This window comes from Mirounga leonina, unplaced genomic scaffold (genome assembly GCF_011800145.1).
Source record: "Mirounga leonina isolate KUSES-001 unplaced genomic scaffold, KU_Mleo_1.0 Mir_82, whole genome shotgun sequence".
Lineage (NCBI taxonomy): Eukaryota > Metazoa > Chordata > Mammalia > Carnivora > Phocidae > Mirounga > Mirounga leonina.
The window spans coordinates 48,033,833-48,057,749 of NW_023270825.1; the positions used below are offsets into that span (position 1 = coordinate 48,033,833).

The 23,917-nt window shown below is 39.3% G+C and overlaps 2 protein-coding genes across 7 annotated transcripts in view; one reads left to right on the top strand and one right to left on the bottom strand.

Annotated features, from left to right (window-relative positions):
- Positions 1–8,437, top strand: part of NEMF (nuclear export mediator factor) — a 50,960-nt gene extending 42,523 nt beyond the window's left edge. Inside the window, exons 24-33 of one of the 4 annotated variants that reach the window (XM_034992755.1) lie at positions 640–682; positions 831–880; positions 2,448–2,601; positions 4,178–4,255; positions 4,830–5,027; positions 6,315–6,350; positions 7,198–7,298; positions 7,393–7,436; positions 7,520–7,599; positions 7,876–8,437. In XM_034992755.1, coding sequence (XP_034848646.1) covers positions 640–682; positions 831–880; positions 2,448–2,601; positions 4,178–4,255; positions 4,830–5,027; positions 6,315–6,350; positions 7,198–7,298; positions 7,393–7,436; positions 7,520–7,599; positions 7,876–7,953 — 862 coding nt within the window. In that variant the 3' untranslated portion in view covers positions 7,954–8,437. Of the gene's footprint in view, positions 1–639; positions 683–830; positions 881–2,447; positions 2,602–4,177; positions 4,256–4,829; positions 5,028–6,098; positions 7,299–7,392; positions 7,437–7,519; positions 7,600–7,796 lie in introns of those variants that run through there. The other 3 variants (XM_034992756.1, XM_034992758.1, XR_004677025.1) reach the window with 3 other exon arrangements.
- A 702-nt stretch (positions 8,438–9,139) lies between these two features.
- On the bottom strand, positions 9,140–19,682 carry KLHDC2 (kelch domain containing 2). Of its 3 annotated transcripts, XM_034992760.1 has the most exons (14): positions 19,181–19,258; positions 17,915–17,966; positions 17,053–17,132; positions 15,216–15,333; positions 13,242–13,357; positions 12,845–12,926; positions 12,607–12,690; positions 11,992–12,072; positions 11,858–11,916; positions 11,340–11,449; positions 10,905–10,977; positions 9,829–9,916; positions 9,678–9,730; positions 9,140–9,453 (listed from the first exon to the last, which is right to left on the bottom strand). In XM_034992760.1, exons 3-14 carry the CDS (start codon positions 17,067–17,069, stop codon positions 9,330–9,332), a joined length of 1,005 nt encoding a protein of 334 aa, XP_034848651.1. In that variant the 5' UTR covers positions 17,070–17,132; positions 17,915–17,966; positions 19,181–19,258; the 3' UTR covers positions 9,140–9,329. The 3 variants fall into 3 exon arrangements, 2 of the variants coding, with proteins under 2 accessions (XP_034848651.1, XP_034848650.1); XR_004677026.1 differs by lacking the exon at positions 17,915–17,966 and having other exon boundaries at positions 9,829–10,301; positions 19,181–19,682; XM_034992759.1 differs by lacking the exon at positions 17,915–17,966 and having other exon boundaries at positions 19,181–19,675.
- Positions 19,683–23,917: the final 4,235 nt, after the last annotated feature.

Genomic DNA, 23,917 nt, shown 5'->3' on the forward strand with positions numbered 1-23,917 from the left:
CCTCCATTGTCTACAACCTATTCGCCATTTGGGGGGTAGATTTCTCTAAAGAAATTTCCAGGACCAAGGGTAGAAAAATACAGTAAACATAAAAGTGGCCAAAGTAGGTCAGAAAAGAAACAAGTATATGAGTATAAATGCTAATAATATAAGAGAGGCAATTCCATTAAAAAAATTTAAGTGTTTTAATCTTTATTTAAAGTCTTACCGGTAGATCACCAAGTAAACAGTATCATAGTTTTAAAAGCTTTATCACTAGAATAGTTAAGAATAGCTTAGGAGTCAAGCCAGAATTGAGTCTTAGGGTATGTCCTTGGGCAAGTCACTCTATGTCTGAGCTTCAGTTTATTTCCTCTGTGAAAATGGAGTATTACCAACCCCCATAGGGCTTTGGTGAAGATTATACGTATATAAAGCATCTGGCAGTGCCTGGCACATAGTAAGTGTTCAATACATGTCTGCTATTTAAGAATATATTTAAAAGTGTGAGATGAGCAATATGATTTTTAAAAATTTTATCAACATGTGAAAATTTGTAGATTGCCAGTAATTAAGGGTTTGATATGGGAATGTTTGCGGACTTTGTAAATGAATGCCTTTTACAGGCTAGTGGATGCCTCTTTCTGTTTATTTTCATAGGTCCCTCCAGAAATTGGCTTCAAAAGAGGAATCTTCTAATATGGTAAGCTATTTTCAAAGTTTTGTGAAGAACATCATGTCTTTCTCATTGAATCATTTTCTACTTTTAATTTTACTTTCTGGAAAATTAATAGTAGTGATGTTATTGTTTGTATTTGCTTGTGTTTTTTTTTTTGTTTTAATTTTAATAGAGTGACAGTAAATTACAGAGCCGGAGACATTTGTCAGCCAAGGAAAGAAGGTAAACATATTTGTGTTATTTAACTGGAAAGCATGTAAATTTTTTTTTGTTTACTGGTGATTCAGTTATGACAGATGACTTGGAGGTTCTAAAGACCTCCCTTATTAAAATTAACAAGATTTAGCATAAATCTTGTTTAGTTCTTAATATTGAGCTCTATACAGGTTTTTTTGTTTTAGGCCCGTAATCTGTCACTACAGTCAGTGAGATAGGTCAAGTAACATGAGACAGACCCTTTGTTACATAAATATGTGCATTAAATAGGCTGGTTCTAGGATAATATTGGCAGGAATAAACAGGAATACTTGAAAATGATTAGGAAAGTTTCATTTAATAGAGAAGATTTTTTTCTTTAACATAGAAGGTCTCAGGAGGCAAACAGAAAGGCAGAAGGAAAGGGACAACTGAGACAATCACTATAGGGTAAAAAAAAGGCTATAAAGCTAGTGTAAAGCAGTCCAGGAAGAGATTCTAGAGTGGAATAGATAATAAACCCTTTTGTTTGAGAAAGAGTCATTAAATAGTTTCAGCAAACTCTCTGAGGACACAGCATTATGCTAGATACTGAGTATACAAAGAGGTAAAATATAAGAAAGTTTGTGCCTTTAAGGAGTTTTTGAGTCCTGGATTCAGGAAAGAGCCATACAGTAGGGATACAGTAGTTCAGGAGTAGGAAATTGCTGTGAGGCCAGGTGTGTTGAGAATGCCATCAGAAGTATACCTTGAAAATCTATTAGGACTAGGTAAATGAAGATAAGAAGGTCAAAGATTCCAAGGAGAATTAGTATGAACAAAGCAAGGCAGGGATTTGGAAGTAATATGCATAGTGCTTTGGGGAAATGATAAGTAGACTGAGGTGAAAGGGGCAAAAGTTCACGTTTGTGAACTGGTAGATGGTAAGATTGGCAAAGTGAACTTGGATCAAAAGTGGAGAACTGACTAGAATGATAAGCTAAGTATTTTTGGACTTAATCCTGAAAGTGATGTGAGGAGCACTTTTGGAAGATTTTAAATGGGAATGTGAGATAGGTAAACAAGGAAGATTAATCTAGAAGTTCATGTAGAACAGTTTATGGGAGAAATGCTGGAGAAAGGTCTGGGTAGGAAGTGATGAGGACCTGCGGTGGGAATAGGAGAGATTGCACATCAAAAATACCACAGTAATAGGATTTCCCCTTTCTCCTTCTCTGTATATCTTTATCCATTTATTTATTTAGCTAACCTATCACCATATTTTATTGAATACCTGAGATCTGCCAAGGCCATGCTGATACATAGACTACAAATCCCGGTGCCTGGCCATCAAGATGTTGAGGCTACTGAGTAAGGATAAGTCAAGGGTGACAGTGGGTGAAGCCTGGATGACAGAAAGAATGATAAATCCATGAGAGAGAAGTTTTCAGTTTTTTCTTATATGCTGATGTGCATATGTATGCTTTTATACTGTAGCCTGGTGTTTATGAAGTTAAGCAGAAGCTGTGATCATTTATATATTGTACATGTTCCCCGTCCCTTGTAGTATTTTAGGGCACTAAGAATTAGATGTTCCCATTTCATTTCTATTTAGGGAAATGAAGAAGAAAAAGCTTCCAAGTGACTCAGGGGATTTAGAAGTGATCGAGGTAAAGGACAAAGAAAAAGAAAATACTCTACATATTGAAACTCATGCAGACACAAGCAAACGTGCGCCAGCCGTGCAGCCGATGAAACGAGGCCAGAAGGTAATACAGCCTCGGGCCGAGCTGCTAGAGTGAGTCCTCTGTGGGCCATAAAGGAGTTGTGAGCTGCTGCTTACGTTTTTAAAGTTTAAGTGAAACAAAAGATGGAGGCAAAAAAAATAATCCTTTGCGACTTCCTTTTAATGAAAATTAAAAAGAGATAAGATTTAGGGAACATAGAGATCACTGTTCTATGTCCCTTTAAGATCATCTAGATAGAAGCTCTCATCTTATGTAGAAGAGGAATTAGAAGTATAGACTTTTAGAAGTCTGAATTATCAACCTTTTCTTTTATAGTTAGTTCTTTGTGCCCTGTTTAAAGAAATCTTCAAAAATTTATAAATTTGTTATTTGGGCCCCAGCTAAGATTAATAAGGACAGAAATCTTGGTGAGGCCTAGAGGTCTATAGTTTTAAAAATTACTAGGTAATTTGGATATGTAGCCCACATAAAACAATCACCAGTTAAGAAAATTCAGTCTTGGGGCGCCTGGTGGCTCAGTCGTTAAGCATCTGCCTTCGGCTCAGGTCATGATCCCAGGGTCCTGCGATCGAGCCCTGCATCGGGCTCCGTGCTCAGCAGGAAGCCTGCTTCTCCCTCTCCCACTCCCCCTGCTTGTGTTCCCTCTCTCGCTGTGTCTCTCTCTGTCAAATAAATAAAATCTTAAAAAAAAAAAATTCAGTCTTAAGAAAGCCTTTATCCAGCTTAGCTTTTGCTGCCTTGTTTCCTGTTCTTTCTCTATATGTAGATCCTGACTCCAACCAAATGCAAGGACTTGCTATTACTATACTATACTGTCCTGTCTTTTTCTTATGCTCCTGCTTTTCCTATAAAATTCACTTCTTTTAAGACCTTCAAGTTGTACTTTATTTCTTCCCCACATTTCTTGCTTAAGCTGAAAGAAATCTTTTTTTTTTTTTTAAGATTTTATTTATTTGACAGAGAGAGATACAGTGAGAGAGGGAGAAGCAGGCTTCCCATAGAGCAGGGAGCCCGATGCGGGGCTCGATCCCAGGACCCTGGGATCATGACCTGAGCCGAAGGCAGACGCTTAACGACTGAGCCACCCAGGCGCCCTAAGCTGAAAGAAATCTACCTCTGAATTACCTTAGAAATAATGTTTGCATTTAGAATATGTTGCATTAATTTCTCTTTACTCTTACATGTGTCTTCTTTTCCTACTAGATAGTAAATTCTTTGAGGCTGAGGACTGGTTTATCCATCATTTTAGCTTCCATATTGTTTATTATAATGGTACCTTCTCGGCATTTTTGACAGAATAAAAGCACCTTTTCTTCTTTTTTTTTTTTTTTAAAGATTCTATTTATTTATTTGAGAGAGAGAGAATGAGAGAGAGCACATGAGAGGGGGGAGGGTCAGAGGGAGAAGCAGACTCCCCGTCGAGCAGGGAGCCCGATGCGGGACTCGATCCAGGGACTCCAGGATCATGACCCGAGCCGAAGGCAGTCGCTCAACCAACTGAGCCACCCAGGCGCCCAAAAGCACCTTTTCTTTACAAACATTTGTTCACATTTTTTAACTGCTGAATTTTTCCAACTAAAGTCTTTTGATTTTGTAGAGTAAAATGAAAAAAATGAAGGAAAAGTACAAAGACCAAGATGAGGAAGAACGTGAACTCATCATGAAATTGCTGGGGGTAAGTAACATCCAAAACCATTTTCTTTTTTTTTGTTTTTAGATTTTATTTATTTGACAGTGAGAGAGAGAGCGTGTGAGCATGTGTGTGCAAGCCAGGGGCGCGGCAAGCAGAGGGAGAGGGAGAGGCACAAGCAGACTTCCCGCTGAGCAGGGAGCCCGATGTGGGGCTCAATCCCAGGACCCTGGGATCATGACCTGAGCCGAAGGCAGACGCTTAACCGACTGAGCCACCCAGTCGCCCTCTTCTTTTGCTTTTTAAGGGGCATCCAGACCACTACCTATCCTATGCTAGGATTCAATACATTTTGTTAAAATATTGACAATATTGAACATACATTATTTTTTTTAAGATTTTTTGTCAGCGTGCGCACACAAGCAGGGGGAACGGCAGGCAGAGGGAGAGGCAGGCTTCCCGCTGAGCAGGGAGCCCGATGCAGGACTTTATCCCAGACCCTGGGATCATGACCTGAGCTGAAGGCTTAACCGACTGAGCCACCCAGGTGCGGCCCCCCTTTTAAGATTTTTTTGTCAGAGATAGAGAGCTGACATTATTTTACCTCTATGAATTAAAGTCTGCAGGTTCAAACAAAGAAGAAAAAGGGAAGAAGGGGAAGAAAGGAAAAACAAAGGATGAACCTGTAAAGAAACAACCCCAGAAACCTAGAGGTGGACCAAGGGCTTCAGACAGCATAAAGAAAGAAACTCCCTCCCTTGAGGTTGTAACTCATGAGTTACAAGACTTGGCCGTAGATGATCCACATGATGACAAGGTAGGGCTACCACGCATATGTATGTGGGCTTTCGCTTCATTTAAGGTCACTAACTTCCTCAGAGTTCCCAGGACACAAGGCTTACAGTAAGTGCTAAAACCAGGACAGGTGGTAAACTTATTCTTAATGGAAGGTCATCTTAGAAATACAACCTAAAAGACTAAATTTCCAGGATATGTGTAAAAATGGTCGTGTTCATGATAAAAAGTTTTTTTTACAAGCCTTTAGAAAATAATTTTATGGACAGGCTTTATCTGATTCTAATGTGGGAACTTAGTTACAATAAGACAAATAATTCGGATTGTCTTGAAGATGAGTAGAAAGTAAATTTGCATTTCTCTAGATTTTTCTATAGGAATATATGCTGTTTATCTTACATAATGTTTACAGTGCTTGTGCAGCTCAAGTGCCAAGTGCCCTGGTTGAAAAACCAGCAAGAAGTGAACATAATTTATCCAGTTAAGATGGTTGCCTAATTATTCATCAGCTGAATACAAGCCCAGCTTTAAGTGTATCTTCTTGAAATCCTGAGCAAAGGATTTATTACTTTATAAAACTGGAAAAAATTTGGCTTCACTGGTATTTGTATTTAGGGCCTTAAAGCTTTGGTTAGAATAGTGAGCTCTGTTCAGTGTAGGTAATGCTTACAGGGATTCTCAATGTGTTACTGTTTTCTTTTTTACCTGAACAATGTTACTGTTTTATAATGTGACAACCCATTTTGACCCTCAAATGTTTACACTGTTCTCATATCTGTAATTTATTCTATAAACCAGAGACTCATAAATATTGAGGTGTTATGAATTATACATAGAAAATCTATTTGGAGATAATCTAAGAAGAGCAAACAAAAGTAAGCTTACCTTAATATGTGAAAAATTTATCCTAGAACTATTGAACGGAGACTAAAAAATAAAAGTTCTGTTCACCAGGATTCTCCATTTTCCTTTGGCAAACATACCAAATTTGTCATTTTAAATTATTTTACATTGAAGATTGTCATTTTACATTTAATTTCACTGTTTTAGCATGCACTCCATGTGAAAGTTTTGTTTTTTTTTTTAACTTCAGAGAACAGTGCTTTTTCTCTTTGAATGGCATTGCTCTCTAAAATAGGAGATGCACAAATTAATTCAGAGTTTTGGGACACTGAAGAACACAGTCTTGGGGTCCATAACCTGTTGTTTAGATGTGAGTCTTATTACGTTGTTTTTTTTCTCCTCATAGTTTTTAATCATGTGAAATTTCAATTTAAGTTATAGCTGACTTTTAAAATTTTGTTTGGAGCAGGAAGAGCAAGATCTGGATCAACAGGGTAATGAGGTATGATTTTGTGTTGGGGTCCCTACTGTAACACTCTGACTACAGTCTAGTTCCCAAAATATTTGACATACAATTTCTAACTAATTAAAACTTCTAAGGCTAAGGCAAGATTGTAGGCTCTGGAGTCCAACATTCTGGGTTTGAATCCCAACTTTGCTACACGTAACTGCAACCTTGAAGCATTATTTTTTGTGCTTCTGTTTCCTCATCTGGAGAGTGGGGATGATTGGTCCCTACCAGGAGAGTGTTGTTTGGAGAATATACATAAAGCATTTTAGAAAAGTCCACGGCACATAGTAAACACTTCAGCACCAAGCATCTTGTCCAAGTTTTATTCATGTTGCTAAATAAATATGGCTTATCCTGTAGGCAGCCCACCAAAGGGCAACTCTGAGAAGCCCGTAAGATTTTTCCTTAAGAACAGGCAAAATGTCTGGGGTGGGCCAGGGTGGGGCCACTAGAAAATCCCCCTAGTCAAAAACTGCTAGTCCAGCTAAAGTATCAGTCCCATTTCCAGGCAATGGATTTAAATCTGTTTGTGGTCATTATTATAAATCATTTTAATCCATAGTTTTCTGCAACAAATAACATCCAACAAGTTTTTTCTCCCTTAAATGTATTTACAAGTATTATTTTTGAAAATCATTGTTCTCATTTCTCATTATGCTATACAAAAATTTTAGTAGTAAAGAATATAAACACCATTGGTCTTAAACTCTTTGGAACTAGAAATAGAAAGCAGAGCTTAGGACTATAGGCCTATCAGAAAAAAATAAAAATATATTGAGATACTAGACTTTTTTTAGGACTGGTAAGAATTTTATAATTGTTTTTGTTTTCCTTTTAGGAAAATCTCTTTGACTCTTTGACTGGGCAGCCACATCCTGAAGATGTATTACTGTTTGCCATTCCAATATGTGCCCCTTACACCACCATGACAAACTATAAGTAAGTCATCTATAGTTAAAACTGCTGACACAATAGTGACTTATGAATGATTTTGTAATCTCTGTTCAGTAACACACGCAATTCCTTTTTAAAGATACAAAGTGAAACTTACTCCTGGAGTTCAGAAAAAGGGAAAAGGTATTTCAAAATTTTTTTTTGAATTATGATTTTGAACATTTCTTCATTGAACAGAAGTAGATTCTTCTATTTTCTATTTACAGCGGCAAAAACAGCCTTGAATAGTTTCATGCATTCCAAAGAAGCAACAGCAAGAGAAAAAGACTTGTTTCGCAGTGTAAAGGTAAAGTATTCCTCCTGAAGTCTGGAGATAGTGGTGTAGTTAAAAATGTTAGCAGTTACAATTTTTTACTGTCAGTTCTTTATTCAGTAGATGCAAGCTGCAGCTCTTGTTTTGGTAGAAAATGTCTTACTAGAAGCAGTGTAAAATAAGTAAAATCATTCCAGTTGAAAATTTTGGAAATGCCTTTCTTTTGACAGCAGAGGACACATAATTGTCATAAAAGAAACATGACCACCATATAGAATGTGAAGATATTCAGCAATTCTCTTTTTTTAGGACACGGATTTATCAAGAAACATTCCTGGCAAAGTCAAAGTGTCTGCACCCAATCTTCTGAATGTAAAAAGGAAATAGCTGAAATGAAATCCTAAAATATTTGAGAAGAGCCAATTTTATAGCCTTTTGGAAGTTCAGAGATGAAAACACCATGTAACCAGACTTCCGCATTTAAAAAATGAACTAAACATTGCCTTGCTATATTCGCCAAAAGGACTTTTTTTTTTTTCCAGTTTTTTAGAGAGGAAACACTATGATAGGACTTCCTAAAATATTTGTGGACAGTTAAATGCTAATTGTATACATCTGTAGTTATTCTCCTACATTTTCTTAAAATTTGGGAGGTTAATACTAAGTTTTCATTTCATGTTGTAAAGAAGTCGAACAGTGAAGTGGCTCAGTTGCTTAGACTATTGACTTGGTAGTCTACCGTATATAACATCTAATATATCTATTACAGGTCAATCACAAGGGTTTTTTTTTGTTTTGTTTTTTTCTGTTGGCATGGTGAGGGTTGGGGGTGCTCAACATTTAGGTTTAAGTCTTGAAAACCTTCTGCCTTTACTTGTCAAAAAATATATTAGATCAGATTTAAAATACACATTATTCAGCCTAAGAAATAACACCTAGAAAAAATTGGTATTGATCATTTCCATGCATTTACACAACTTCACTTTTCATCCTGATTTCTTCCTTGTTTCTACCATTTTATTTTCTACCTCTAGTAATTATCAGCATGTTACAGAGTATCTTAAAGACCTATGATATCATAAGTGCACTTTTAGGCTTATCACTAGACTCCTGACCCAATTCATCCTCTTCTCTCTCTTAACAGAACGAGGAATTTTTTTTATGAGCTAAAACACTGTTACTTATTAAATGATTAGACGATAGCTACCTACAGTCAATAAGGCCACTTGCCCCGCCCCATACCAGAGCATTAATAAGGTCAAAGTACTGAATAGCTGTTGGTCCTTCCAAAATTTCTTTAACCAGCTTAGTCCTATTGAGAATATTTTTCCATTTGAAATTAATGTAAAAAAAAAAAAAACCTTTGTAATTATATGGCCTAGTGTTGTAAATACAACAGACTACTCTTGCCATTAAACCCTAAAATATTAATTTAAAAAAATAACCACCATTTTGATAGTAATAATAATTAGCATAATGTTTCTACATCTACAGCTATATATCCTGAAGTTACTAAAAAGGAAATATAATAACCATTCCTTGGGGTAAAAAGCCCAAGTATTAATGAAGACCGTTACTGGTGTTAAATACATTTATTGTAAACTTTAGACACAAAAATAGGTTCTCTAGGCCATTCACATGCACATTAAAACCAAAAAGCTGCAAACTACAACAATGCATATAATTATACAAATGACACCACTCTCTGATGTTTACAGAATTGCTGTCCATGCAAGGTGATCAGAGGCATTATCTATGAAGCCTTAAGATCCAGAAGTGTTGTTACTACCAAACCTCTGATTAATACTGTGAAGTAAGTGTTTCGGAAGGCAGTTCCACGAGTTGGCTAACATTTCTTTAAAGCAAATGACTGCTTCTAAGCTTAGCCTGAAAGTGGACAAGAGAAAAATAGTTTTGCTTTACTATTTGGAAGTACATTAATTTGAAGACTTATAAACACCGCCCCCCCCCCCAAAAAAACACTTTAAAGATTTTCATAGGAACTGGTTAGTTCTATCATTGAAGGCTTGTTATTGCCCTTAAGTTATCTATAAACCTGGTTTTTCAAGAGCATTAATTTAAAATGAAGTACCTAGAAAAAAGTTACTTACCTTACAAGAGATTTTGGTTGAACTGAAAATATAAGTATTTCATTACTGTGTGCCTGAAAAATAGATACAAAAAACACATTCAAAAGTAAGTATTCCACAGTAAGTTTCAGAAGTATTATGAAGTGTCCTTTAACTAGGGTAGTGTACTTACAGCTCTGTGATGGACAAGGAGGTTATTGGCGCACCCGCCAAACACAATGACTTCTCCTTCGTCGCTGGCACAAGCTGTATGCCATAATCTATATTTAAAACAGAAGCTTGAATTTGAAGCTACCCAAACACCAAACTGACAATTTATACTACAGAACAGAATGATGAAATAAAGAGATCTTTAGTACAGACCAGAAACATGTTGAGAAGGAATTTATCTTAAGTAGCAAACACTAGAAAAAAATCAATGTCTGTTTTATCTGGATGTTATCATTTTAGCTCTCTGGTCCAGTCCTAATTTATGCAGTGAGGGGTTTGAACTGAATGATCTGTTCTCTAGGTCTTTGTTAGCAATAAAAACCTTATGGGAGATGTGTGGTATATGCCCTCTTGATCTTCTTCTTTTCATGGCAGGGCCAGTCGACCTGGATGCTGAATCTGCCTGAGATACGCAAAGTATCAGGCCTGGTAATTCTATGGAAAGAATTTTTGTGCCATCAATGACGGCTTTGTGCATAAGTGTACTTAAGTTAGAGGCTTGGGGGGAAAATGCAGGCTGGCCTACTTAAATGTGATTTGAATACCAGTTGTGACTATATCATATCCTTTAGCAGTTTTTCTGACCGTTCTTTTTGGGGGGATTTGACTTAGTATTTGTTCTATAGAGCTACTGCAAATCTGATAGAAAGTTCTTGATTTTTTTTCCCTACATACATTCTTCTCTCCTTTCCAGTTACTTTTTTAAAATGGCAAACCTAGAAGCAGTTGAATTCACTTGAGAAAAGAGCTTGATTATAAATTTTAACTACATCAATTTTATGATAAAAGCAGCAGCAAAAGTCAAAGTCCAGCTGTTTTTTTATGCACAGTGACAGAAAAGAAAGCATTCGATACTAGGATAACACTGGTTTTCTTTTCTTTCAAGAGGTACGATGTGAAACCTTAGTGAGTGCTAGGATTTTTATAGTAAAAATGAGGGATTTAATGCAGCCACAATTTACTCTCTCATTACCAGTCTTGTACATCTTTATGGACCTCAATTATTCAGTACAAGAATATTTTTTAAATAGTTCATACCTTGGTTTCTCAGTATAGGGATGATTAAACTGTATCCATTCATTTTTACTGATGCAGTAAGTCCAGGCATCACCTGATTGAAGCAAAGAAAAAATAGCCATGAAGTATATCATTTTGTCAATAGGACACTGATAAAGGGCAAAGCTTTAACAAGAAAGATAATAAATCAGATTGTGAGTACAAACAGGAAGTATATATCCTTTTTTTAGCCCTTCGTCTGTTAAAACCCTTCAGCGGGGCTTTTAAGTGTTTCACTGGACAGAATCGATGGATGTCCTAGTATAAAAACAATTACAGGTTTGTTATGGAATCAAAATAGCAAATCTTCCAGCCAACCCTATAGCCCTCTGATATACTAAAATAGACTGATTTTTTCCCAGCTATTTATAGATCACATATGAATGATATGATTTCTTATATTTTTAAAAGACTTACTCAGCGGCTGTTTATCAGTGGTAAATCCTCCAAAAAGAAAGAGATGATCTGAAGAAACTGGTGTGAGTGAGTGCCAAGATCGGCCAACTGGGCATATGCCTTGTGGAATTCTGAAAACAGCAGCTAAGTTACAATATCTGTGTTTAAAAGCAGCTACTATTTAATACACAGAAATACTGAAGAAGTTTTCTTTTAAAGTTTATATAGAATTATGAAAAAAAGAGACTTTAAATTTAAAAAACTTCTTGGTATTAATAGCTACATGCTTTAGAATTAACCATGTTCTTAGAAGGTAGAGCCAACCTCAGGCCTTTTCTTTTCAACAAACACTGGGCATACGCTGTTGTGCCAGGTACAGTTACGGAAACAGGAAATTTAAAAAAAAAATTCCTTTAAGGATCTAGTCATGTTTATTTAAATACTCAAGTTATAGAAAATTTAAGCAAGTACATTATATACTGATAACAGAATTAAAAAAATTAAATGTTTTAAAAATAATTATTTAAAGTGATACATACAATTCATTCCACTCCCATGTGTCCAGATTAAGATAGTGAAGATCATTCATTCTAGCATCCTGAAGAAGGACAATTAAGTAATTATCATTTTGAATGACTCAAAAGCAAGTCATTGAAACTCTTCCTACACTTACTCGGTATCTGCCTCCAAACACAAAGCCTTTGTTTCCAACAGTTGCACAGGCGTGGGCGGCACGAGGTGAAGGTGCTTTACCCTATAAAAGTCATAAAAGCAATTCTTTAAAACAAATACCAGAGTCTTCTCTGGGTATGTGATGAGGATATGCAAGACACCTGAGCTTTTAAGCGAAAGTGCAGATGTCTGTTCAACAGTAACACTAAAACTGCAAAGTGTAATTTTATATTTGAGATGTGTTACCGAATGCTCTAGTTAATAGAATCCTTGTCTTATTTTTATCTTTTGTAAAATAAAAGGTAGCACATTATAGGACACCTGTGTCAGACGAAAAGGAAATCTAATATTTGAGTAACTTAAACTATAATCTAGTGCTAGGTCATTTATTTAGTTACAAACAATACCACTTAACCTCTATTAGATAATGGATGCTGGGTTAGTCTATATATTCACTAAACTTTTCTGAGGTATGGACTCCTTGGAGAAAAATGAAAGCAATGGACCTTCTCTCTCCAGAAAAAGAGGAATGAACTGTCCGTTTTTACCACCTCCCAACTCCCTTTCTCCTCCAAGGAGCCTTGCTTTAATAATTCATTATTCTTCAGTAACTCACAGTAGTGATAGGCTGACTCCAGATAAATGTTTCAGTGTCTAAAATATGTACATGATCATTCCATCCTCTTGGGTGGCTTGAATTCTACAGAAAATGAATAAGAATCTGAGTTATTTTACAAATGTTTGCAAAATTATATAGCTTTGTCTGGTTTATGAATAAGGCAAAACAAGACTAGCAAATATGTATTATTTCAATATACCAAGAAGGCCACATACAAATACGAAACCTCACTTACCCAAAAAGATGTTTCATCAAATTCAAAAGTTCCCAATACTTTATCTTCAGGTAAATATCCATAACCTCCAAAAAATATTAACCTGTTTGATAAAAAACCAAAACACTAAAAATTCAAACATCCACTGGTTAGGAAGATACAAGAAGTTTTTCTTTTGTCATGCTACGAATTGAGAAGGCACACTTAAATATATAAAATACTTATTCACATAATAATGGCTACTATGGCTAATTATGCCTTCAGTGCTATGTTAAGCACTTTAATGTATGGATTCACTTAACCCTCATATGGGCCCTAGAAGGTACGTTCTAAGGTTAGAATGGTTATTGTCTAAAGATACTCGGATGGCAAACCACTTTGCACATAAACACTCAAACCTACGGGGCTGCTAACTCACTTGTTTTTATATACCCAGACACCAAGTTTGTCCTTTGATGATGGAGGAATTCCTTGGCAATCAATCCTTTCCCACTGTAATACTCTGTCAGTAGACCTTGAATCCAGCATGTAGAACTGTCAGAAGCAATGATTTCAGTTAGATTTGGTTATGTGCAAGGAATTCCACCTTGGCATTTAATTTGATTGTGATTTAACGATAATAGGAACGTCCTTTAATTCAGTTCTCCTAAAAGTGTGATTACAGACTGTTACTGGTCTGAATCTACATAAGGAACTTACGCCAGAATGTAAACTGCCTAAGTCACTAGGCACCCTGTTCAGCTCATTTTTTTCCCAATCACCTCATTTTTTTGATGAAGGAATAGAAGTGTGTGGATTTTTATTCTGTGCATTATTACAAAGGCACTTTGAGTCCTACTAATCTAATTTATGGGTAGGAAGATGGTATTACCAAAAAAATTCAACTCAGCAATTTCACCTTCAAATTGAATTTAACAAACACGTCTTAAGTGCCTACTTAGTTGTTTAAGATTTATCCTTAGCTGCTACAGTTAAGTACTGGTCTTTCTTTCGAAGGGTTCCCATCCAGGTACTTGAATAAATCTGATCATTTTATATATATCTTCTTACTTCTCTTAAGACTCCTAAGCTTCCTTCCGATCAAATTTAAAATACTCAACCCCCAGCCATTTGATACACTAACTACTCCCATTTTTCTGTCCAGCCCTAAAGCCACAGCTTCTTTCCCAAGCTGCATCATGTTGTGTCGAAGTTCTCTTTCTCCGCCTAAGCCCCGAAAAACACATGGCTCCACTACACCCACAGCAGTGCCTTGCAAAATCTTTTAGGCACAGAACACTTTCTTCAAACAAAATCTTCAGCAAAGCCTAACTGAAGAGGAGCTACGCTTGTTAAGATGGGAGTCGGGACGGGTGGTCTGGAGCCTGCCCAACACCAGTATGCTCGTCCCCCAGGTGTCCCAAGGCCTGTGAAAGAAATCCCTAGAGCGCCTAGGAGTACAGTCTGAAACTCTGTCATCCACACTGAACCACTTGGCGTTCCCATAAATAAGACATACTTGTTTATACCTCTGCCTCTTGATATCTGTATCTTGGCTACCCCTTCCAATTATGATTCAATTCAACCCTCTTGGGTGAAGACTTTCCTTATTCTGTTCCTCCATCCTGCCAAACACAATGTCAAGGATTCTTTTTCAGATTTAACAATATTTAAATACTTAACAATATTTACTGAGCTATTATACTATGAGCTCTATGTATCTCCTTATATGCTACTGAAATCAGCTACTTCTTTTGTGTGTCCCTTTTAGAATGTGAGTTCCTAGGGGTGGGGACTGTATCTTTCATCTCTGTGTCTCCGGAGTCTAACCAAAGTGCTCACAAGGTGCTAAGTTGCTAAATAAATTTATGAGTCTCCCTAAATCATATGCACCTTTCTGACTGACATTTGTGTCTTACTGGCTTGAGACAACAACTGTTCTCTTGTTCCGATTTGGGAAAAAACACTGACAAAGTCTGAACAACCAGTATCTTATAGTGCCATATTATAGGAATGTTAGTATATAAAATGTTGTCAGTATTAATTTATCCTTATAGCTGAGTGGTGGTCTGCTAATTTTTACCCTGCCCCTCATGATTGCATCTTGTTTTCATTTGGCTTACTAATATTTATCTAACACCCCAGGGTTCTAAGAGACTAAGCAGCTGCAGAGAGCACAAAGCAAAACCACTTAGGAAATTACTGCACATAGGTTATCAACCAAAGTTGATTTTACCAAAGGCCTAGATGTAGACTGGTAGACAAAATACTAAAATAAAATGCACATTCATACCATTATCACATACGTGTATTTTTTAAACTGGGACAGGAGTAAGTATGGACTAACCTTAGAAATCTGAAGTTGTCTGAAAAAGTAAAATTGCTTTGAACCATAATCCTGAGAAACACTAACCTTATTTGTGTTGCCTCTTGAATGATGTCCCCCGAACAAGTAGAGCACCCTGTCTACACACACAGCACAGCTTCCTGACATGGAAGGAGGAACATCTCCTTCCGTGTTAATTTTTTTCCTGAGGGCAGAAAAAACAATGTAAATGTTTCACAAAAGGGAAGAAATGCAAAAGTTACTCACTTTTCTCCTATCCCCACAATAAAGGGAAAAAAATAAAATAGGCTGGCCAGCTAGATAACGCCTGGGGTCTCTTCTAGCTCTAAAATTAATCCAGGGAAGGAGTTCTTTGCTCCCCAGCCGCTCTCCAGGCAGTACTAGATGCTGCCGCACGGGCAGTGAGAATTCGGAAGCTTCCGTGTTGGGTAAGCCTAAGAGCACACCATTTTGTGTGGCTCAAACTAAACTGCTGCTCTTTATTGACATAACCAGTGGCTATTTCGTTTTTGGTTTCGAGTGAGCCAGGAACCCCAGAGGAAAACTTCATCCCTCTCCTGACAGATTAATTCAACAAGTGTGTTTTATTCAGTCACCTTTTAGCCATTCAAATGAATCTGATGATTCAGACCTTATGTAAAATTATAGGCAGTTAGTACTTACTGTAGGCCAAGCACTCCTCTGAGTGCTTTGCATGCCTTAAAACATTCTGATCTCAATCAAAAAGTCTAAGAAGTCCAAGATTCGGAATATTAATATGTTAAGGTCTTCTGCTCACTTTATCACTTTATGCTAAGCTTTAAGTTTTGGTAGGCTTATTTTTACAAATCCTGTATGGGGCTGAATGTTTTAAAAAATTTGTAGAATTCCCCTATTAAAAGGAATACTCTTAAAATTTCCAATTCCCCAAAAAAAAAAAAAAAAAGCAAACAGCTCAAATCAACACTGATTTGCTATGTACAGAAATAATGTTGACTTTTTAGTTGAAACCCTTAAATCAGGTGGGACCACTACTGTTCTAGTTCTGTGATCTAGAATGTGCAAAATACATAAAGGGCACAGACTTCTTACAAAGCAAACCATGGAGAAGACTACTTGATAAATCCCCAAACCTGGCTAACCCAGCATTTTCAGAACCATGTTAATTCTGCCAAGAACATACTCTTGAGTACCACTGTTACGAGACTGGCAAAAGATCTTTTCAGAATATGCCCAGTTGTATGGAAGGCAAATTTAGGTTAGTGTTTTTTAACACTATTTTAAAGAGATCTGCATTGAAATTTTAATGTTAGAGCTCAGGAGAATACCATCTTTATTTCTAGCAGATACAATCTAGAAATCCTTTTCTCATTTACCATATAACAAGATAGAACATTTTGAAAAAATATATATAGAACTTTTACTATATTCCCATTCCAGGATCTGAAGCCTCTACTTCTTTAATATTACAAGGATACTTTATAGAGCCTTGAATAGAAGTGTCTTCAAAGGTCATCAAAGTACCAAATTAGTGAACTACTGAAGAGTTGCTAAAATATCTAAGCTTAGCAGCTAAGCTGAACTAGCAGAACACTGTTTGTAGAACATAGTTTTGCATCTTCAATTAAAATATTTTTATTCTAATAGAATGAGCTTTACAGAGTTTTTTTCTTTTTTTAAGATTTTTATTTTAGAGAGAGAGTGGGGTGGGGGGGGCAGGGAGAGGGAGAGAATCTTCAAGCAGATTCCATGCTGAACATGGAGCCCAACTTAGGGCCCGATCTCACGACCCTGAGATCATAACCTGAGCCGAAACCAAGAGTTGGACACTTAACTGACTGAGCCACCCAGACACCCCCAGGGTTTCTTTTTATTTGCAATCTTATTTGAGCTTTTTAGTCTCGCTCATAATATCCACAGTTACCATCTTCCAGTCTCCATGTTGTAGATCCATAGTTCTTCTCTAGGCAGATAAAAGTCATATAATCCTCTGACTTGGTTACTCTAAGAAGAATAAAAAAAATAGCAAATATAAAAAATAATTGGTATTCTAAAGAGGCAGTATTGTGTATTTTTTCATATCTACCTAGAGATACTAATGAGAGATGAGCAGTTAAAGAGGTCTTACAATTCAGTTCTAGCCACGGGCAATCCTCCCATGTGGACCCAGGATTCAAGGGAATTTGCAACTGCAATCGAGGCCCAACCTCCCCAACCTTTGAACCTCCCTGGCCACTTTTTGAACAATGTCAACAAACGGTGAACAATAGCAGTTCACGGAGAATGGGTGTCAGAGTTGAATCAGCTTGTATATTAAGTATTATACAGAAATAGAGGAGGTGGCCATGTAAATATTTTCTATTCCACCACTTAGGAAGAGAAGGCTGGAAACAAGACAGCAGGCTGACCCGGAGTAGAGCAGCCTCGCCCGGAGAGAACGGACTACTGTGTAGGAAGCTAAGGTTTATTGCCTTCAAAACAATCTCCAAAGGCTTCTCGGGGTTCTAGCCAAAATACTGAGGACAGCCTGTCTTGGAACCACCCACTTACTCCACTGATCATGCCTCCCTCCTGCGAAGTCCTAGGCACCCAGGCCCTCAAAAACTCACCATCAAAAATCTCCCTGACAACCTTCCCCATCCCCACTCCCCAAAGTCAAGTCCCATTCCCTCAACACTGCTGACTTTCACAAACAGAATTATGAATTAGTAGTTTAGACCAAAGTGTGACTAACAGGTTAACTTCTCCAATGGAATCATTTACATTTAATAAGCATCTCTACATACCTGCCCCTTCCTCCTACCAAGTACTCGCCTCTAAACATCTATTCATTGGACCCTGAGGAAAACGTTGCAGATTAATTAGGACTGGCGCAAAAAAAAAAAAAAAATGCTCTTGTGGTTAAACTAAATGAATTCATCGGGCAGCCACAGCAGTTTATTCCATCTGCCTTTTTGGACAGTCATCAGCTATAATCAGGTCAACTGTGCCAGAGGCCAAAATCTATTACCACAGTCAAAATAAGTCATCCCAAGACACAGGTGCAGTGGACCAGATTTCAAGCAAATGGGGGTGGGGAGATCAATTTTAAGACCAAAAGGGACTCAAAAGTATTTTTGGGAGGAATGGATCAGAGCCACCCCTGCAAATGCAATGAGCCAATTCTAGAATGTGGAGTGTTACTGGGAAGCTCTAATAAAAGGGCAGGAGAACTGGTGAACAAGGTTTCAGTAGGAAACTGGGGAGGATTCCGCAGCCAGAGGTAGCAAGAAATGCAACTGACTCTAAACTGGTAACGAATCACATTGCTTATGATTAGGGGTTAAAGAGCTGACTTGGTGGTTACAATTGTTGCTGTTGATTTTTCTGGTTACTGGTGGAGCCCTTTCCGTTAATTTTCTTAATAGGGGTTTCGTCTGAAAAACGTCAACCCTTTCTCAGCTGAAACCAAAAGGCAGTCAGCCCTGCAATGTTCAAACAGGGTAACGGCCATCTGCACAGGTGTAGCTAGGACTCCTGAACGGGCGGGAAGGTTGAACAAGGCGATTCCTGCGGCCTCCGGCAATTCCAGGGAGTTTTCCTACACCTCGGTTACCCCGTAAGCGGGCAACGGATTCCGTGCGCCAAATGACCCCAGCTCCGGAGGGTCAAGTGCTCCCCTGCGGGCCCGATAAACGGTTAAGAGGGACATCACACGTCACCACTCTTACCCCCCCCCCTTTTAAAATAAAACACGTCTCGGAGTCTTGCGCCGCCCAACGCGCCCTCCCCCAAATAACGCTCCAACTTCCACCAGTGCCCGGGGGCGCCGCGCGCGGGGGGACGGGGGGCGCGCGGGGTGGCGGGCTCTGCAAGCGGCGGGCTGGCGTGACAACAGCCCAGGCGCGTCCGGGCGGGTTGGGGGACTGGCGAGGAGCCCCCCGCTCGCGAGCAAATGCACCGACGGGCAGAGCAGCGTCGCGGGGGCGCCCCGGGGGCCGCTCTGGCCTGCCCGCCGACCCGCCCTCGGGGACCGGCCGAACGACGCCCGCCGCGGCCGGCCGCCCACTGACCTTGTAGCCGCCCCAGACGAACATGTGGCGCCCGTCGCCCACCGCTACGTGGCCGCTGCGCTCGGCCGGGCAGGCGAGCTCCATGGACTCGTAGCCCTCGTAGGCTGGCCCCGGCAAGTCGTCCGCCCGCAGATCCTCGTTGCCATCAGCCATCTTGAGGCTGCACTTCTGTTCACCAACAATCCTCACACCAGCGAGGGGGGAAGAGACAAAGGAAAAGGAAGAAATGCACGGCGGCGAGAGGCGAGCAGAAGGCGGCGGCGACAGGCACGGCGTGAAGGCCGCTCGCTGGCCGCCCGCTCGCCGCCCGCGCCCTCCCAGCCCTCCTCAGCGAGGACAGCCTCTCCGCCGCCTGGGCTGCGCCGCGGGGTCGCGGCCCGGGGGCGGCGGCGGAGGCGGCAGCACGGCCGAAAGGGGGTCCACTTGGGGCCAGGACTAGCTTCCAGCCTGCCCGCCCCGCCTCCAGCTCGCCTCTCGCCGCCGCCGGCTCTTGTTTACGCCGCGGCCAGAACCGCCTGTTCCGCTGACGCCGCCCGCCGGGCTCCGGAAGCGCGGCCGGGGCTCAGCGCCCCCAGCGCCGGGTCTTCCCGCCGCAGCCGCCGCCGCTCGCTGGCCCGCAGGCGGCCCGGGCCCCAAACTCGCTCCGAGCCTCCTTTCACTGCGGGCGCTGCAAGAATGCGAAGAATGGGAGCCACATTCTTGCAAAAAAAAATTTTTTTTTTTTTTTTTTTTACCGAGAAGTCCTCCTCGTGCGATTGAGCAATGTTCTTAAAGGGCTCACAGCCCGAAAAGGGGTAGTGACATTGCCCAATAAGTTTCTGGTCTCAGTCTCTCCAGGAGAGGAGTCCACGCCCTGTTTTCCTGTGGCCACGAGCCGTGGCGCCTGGCCCTCCCGCCTGCTGCCGGCCCGCCTGCTCGCGCGCGGGTGCGCTGGGGGCTCCCGGCTTCGCGCCACTCGGATGCCCGCAAAGCGGTTCCTGGCACCTCCGCTCGCTGAGCTCTTCTGGTTCAGCAGAGGTCTTAGTGCAGAATCCTTCACCCAGTTTGGAAAATTGTACTGAAAAAGTACATCAGAAACCATCACCGCCCAGCCCTTAAGGGAGGATGGGAAATCCTGTTGACACACAGTTACTGTTTTGTCTTACGTTTTATATGATACATTTCAGTTAGGTCAAGAAAAGTCGGAATTACTGTAATCTAAACTTGAGTCCTCACCTGTAAAATAGGGTTGGACCAGAATACATCTTAAATCCCCAGTGTAATGGTGCCTCTTTACTTGGATGTGTTTGGTGAGAGGAGTCTGTTTTATTATCCTGTTTTTTTCCATCTTCACGCTGTGGCCACTACTTGGAAGGAATACTTTGAACAATAACAAAGGCTTTCCGGACTCAAATTTTCATAGCCTGAAACTCCTTCCCTAGTCACTGCCCGTATGTTTACAATTTATCAAAATCTGTAGGATGGGTGAAAGCAGTGCTTAGAGGGAAATTTATAGCAGTGACTGCACGTATTAGAAAAGCAAGACCTAGGAGCGCCTGGGTGGCTCAGTTATTAAGCGTCTGCCTTCGGCTCAGGTCATGATCCCAGGGTCCTGGGATTGAGCCCCGCATCGGGCTCCCTGCTCAGCGGGGAGCCTGCTTCTCTCCGTCTCTCACTGTGTCTCTGTCAAATAAATAAAATCTTAAAAAAAAAAAAAAAAAGATAGCAGAATATATTCCTAACTCATTCTGAGACCAGCATTTCCCTAATATTAAAAACAGACAAAGACATCACAAGAAAAGAAAATGACAGGCCAATATTGGCCAATATTGAACATAGATGCAAAAATCCTCACCAAAATATTGGTAAATCAAATTCAAAAAATTAAAAAAACTATACACCATGATCAAGTAAGACTTACCCCAGTATGTAAGGCTGTTCAAAATTTAAAAAGCAGCTAATGTAATCCACCATATCAATAAGCTAATGAAAAATCAAATGATATCAATAGAAGCAGAAAAAATAACATCTATTCAGGATACAAACTCTTAGCAAGGGGTAGCTGAGTGGTTCAGTCGGTTGGGCGTCTGACTCTCGGTTTCAGCTCGGGTCATGGGTTCCGTGTTCTGTGTGGAGTCTGCTTGTCCCTCTCCCTCTACTCCACCCCCACTCATGCTCTCCTCTCTCTCTCAAATAAATAAAAGTAAAATCTTAAAAAAAATCTCAGCAAACTAGGAATAGAGAGGAACTTCCTCAACTTGATAAAGAACATCTACAAAAACCTACAGTTCACATCATACTTAGGGTGAGAAACTCAAAGCATTCCTACTAAGATCAGGAACAAGGAAAGGATGTCTCCTCTCACAACTACTTTCCAACATCATACTGGATTGTCCTCACTAGTAATTATCTACGTAGAAAATCCTAAAATAATTATTCTGGTACATCCAGACAATGGAATATTATTCAGTGCTGTTTTCAAGCCCTGAAAACATACAAACTTAAATGCTTATTGCTACTGAAATAAACCAACTTGGAAAGGCTACATACTGTATGATTCTAACTATATGACATATGGAAAAGGCAAAACTGTGGAGTAAAAAGATCAGTGGTTGCCAGGGGTTAGTGGGGAGGGAGAAATGAGTGAACAGAGCATAGCGGATTTTTAGGGCAGTGAAATGATTTTATATGCTACTATAATGGTAGATACATGTTGTTACACATCTGTTTAAACCCGTTGAATATATACCACCACGAGTGAACCCTAATGTAAACTTTGGACTTCAGATGTGTCTTAGCTTGGCTGCTATAACAAAATACCACAGACTGGATGGTTTGAACAACAGACATTGATTTCTCCCAGTTCTAGAGACTGGGAAGTCCAAGATCAAGGTGCTAGCAGATTTGATTCTGGGTGGGGGCTGGCTTGCTGATGGCTGCCTTCCCATTACATCCTTACCTGGCAGGGAGCGAGCGAGTGAGCTCTGGTCTGTGCCTCTTCTTAGGACAATAATCCCATCATGGGCTCATCACCTCATGACCTCATCTAAACCTAATTACCTCCTGAAAACCCCACCTCCAAATACTACTACTTTGATTGAGCATCAGAGTTTCAATATATGAATTTGGGGGAACACAAACATTCAGTCTGTAACAGGGTGACAGAAAATGTTCTTGCTGTTCCACGTGCTGGACTGTGTGATAACCTCATCAAACCGGAAATTCCAATATAATCACATTAATCCGGGCACACACACACAAGGTGGGCAGGGAGCATTATATGTTTCTTAAAATTGCTTTTCTTTTGAAATGCTCTGATGTCAACAAATTTTAACTTGTCAGATAGTATATACTATCCTGAAAATTATTCTTAGTTTGTATTATTTCTCTCTCTCCCACACGTACAATATAAATAAAGCATTACTTTGTGCCTAGACAGAAGGCACGAAGTTCTAAAGAATACTTTTACGCTTCTATTCAAAGGCTAATCATTTTTAAAGGTGTGTGTGCAAAGATACTATTTGGAAAAAAATGTACGTGTTATTGAGTATATCATACTAAAGATGATAATACGCAAAAGAATTCTTCCTGACAACAGGAAGAATATCCTAAGAATATCCATAATATATATGACTGGAAATCTTCTTCCTTGAGAACCAAATTGGAAACCTATTCTGTGAACCATCTGGACAAAAGACCATCAAGCCCTGTAGAGTCATTTTTCAAACAGGGAGCCTGTGAGGGGAGCTCAGAGCAGAAGCTGCGAGGTGTGGCTGTCTTGGGCTCCTCCACGCTGAGGAGATCAGCAGCACAAAAGGGATAGTAAACCATCAGCTGGTGAGAAGTGAGGAATTAAGACTGCTAAAGCGGGCTTTGCAGGCTCCCAGAATTTCTACAGCCACTACCAGCAGAGAAGCCAAGTCTGGTTTAAGCCAACTTTTGGAGCTTGAAGGTAAAGATCAGAATTTCCTGCCCCTCCTACTATGGGGCTCCTACCTCAGGACCGGTAAGTTCTCCAAGCAGCACAGTATATGAAGCCAAAAGTTTTGTGTGCCACAGATAAGAGATTTCTGTTGAAGCCTAAATGATACTGTATTTTGAGGGGGCTAATCCAACTTTTAACATTCTAAGTAAACCGTTTCAAACCAGAAGTGCTTTTCTAAGAGGCTACAGAAGGCATCTGCAAAATCTAGAATTTAAATTCACATGATCCACATTTTAAACGATGTTCATTCCATTCACTGTCATCTATCACTGTCCAATAGGTTTTGATATTTTTCCCCTTAAAAATGCTGACAACAGAAGTTCATGTAATAATTACTTCTAAGATGTATATTACCTGTGAGATTCATTTTCTAAATCTGTTATTCAGCCTAAAAATAGTAAAAAAAAAAAAAAGAAAGAAAGAAAAGAAAACTTACACTGAAATATTGTTTGCACAATCAACTCTAATGAGTGGTTCACACTAACAAAACTAGGAAAATAGTAAATCTATATAGTTCGTATAATAAAATGTAAGCACAAAGTATTTCAATACATAAATAGAAGCTTTACACATCTAAAATACAGTATATATATATAAAATATATCTGTAAAATTTAATGAGCTACTATAATTATTATAAATTACATATCTATTTCAATATAGAAATATATTCTCTCTAACATTTTAAATTTTAGAGATAGCTTGAATGCTGATATTATGGAGAATAATTTCATATACTGAGCTTTTTAATAATTCATCGTTATTAGTAATTCA

Bases quoted from the DNA above. Each gene is read 5' to 3' on its own strand.
- KLHDC2 (XM_034992759.1), bottom strand. From the start codon at position 19,333: ATGGCTGATGGCAACGAGGATCTGCGGGCGGACGACTTGCCGGGGCCA. The intron at 12,073-12,606 runs GTGAGTTACTGA...TGACTTTTATAG, and splicing joins GGAGTCAGCCTATCACTACT to GGTAAAGCACCTTCACCTCG. The intron at 9,454-9,677 runs GTAAGTAACTTT...GTCCACTTTCAG, and splicing joins CAACCAAAATCTCTTGTAAG to GCTAAGCTTAGAAGCAGTCA.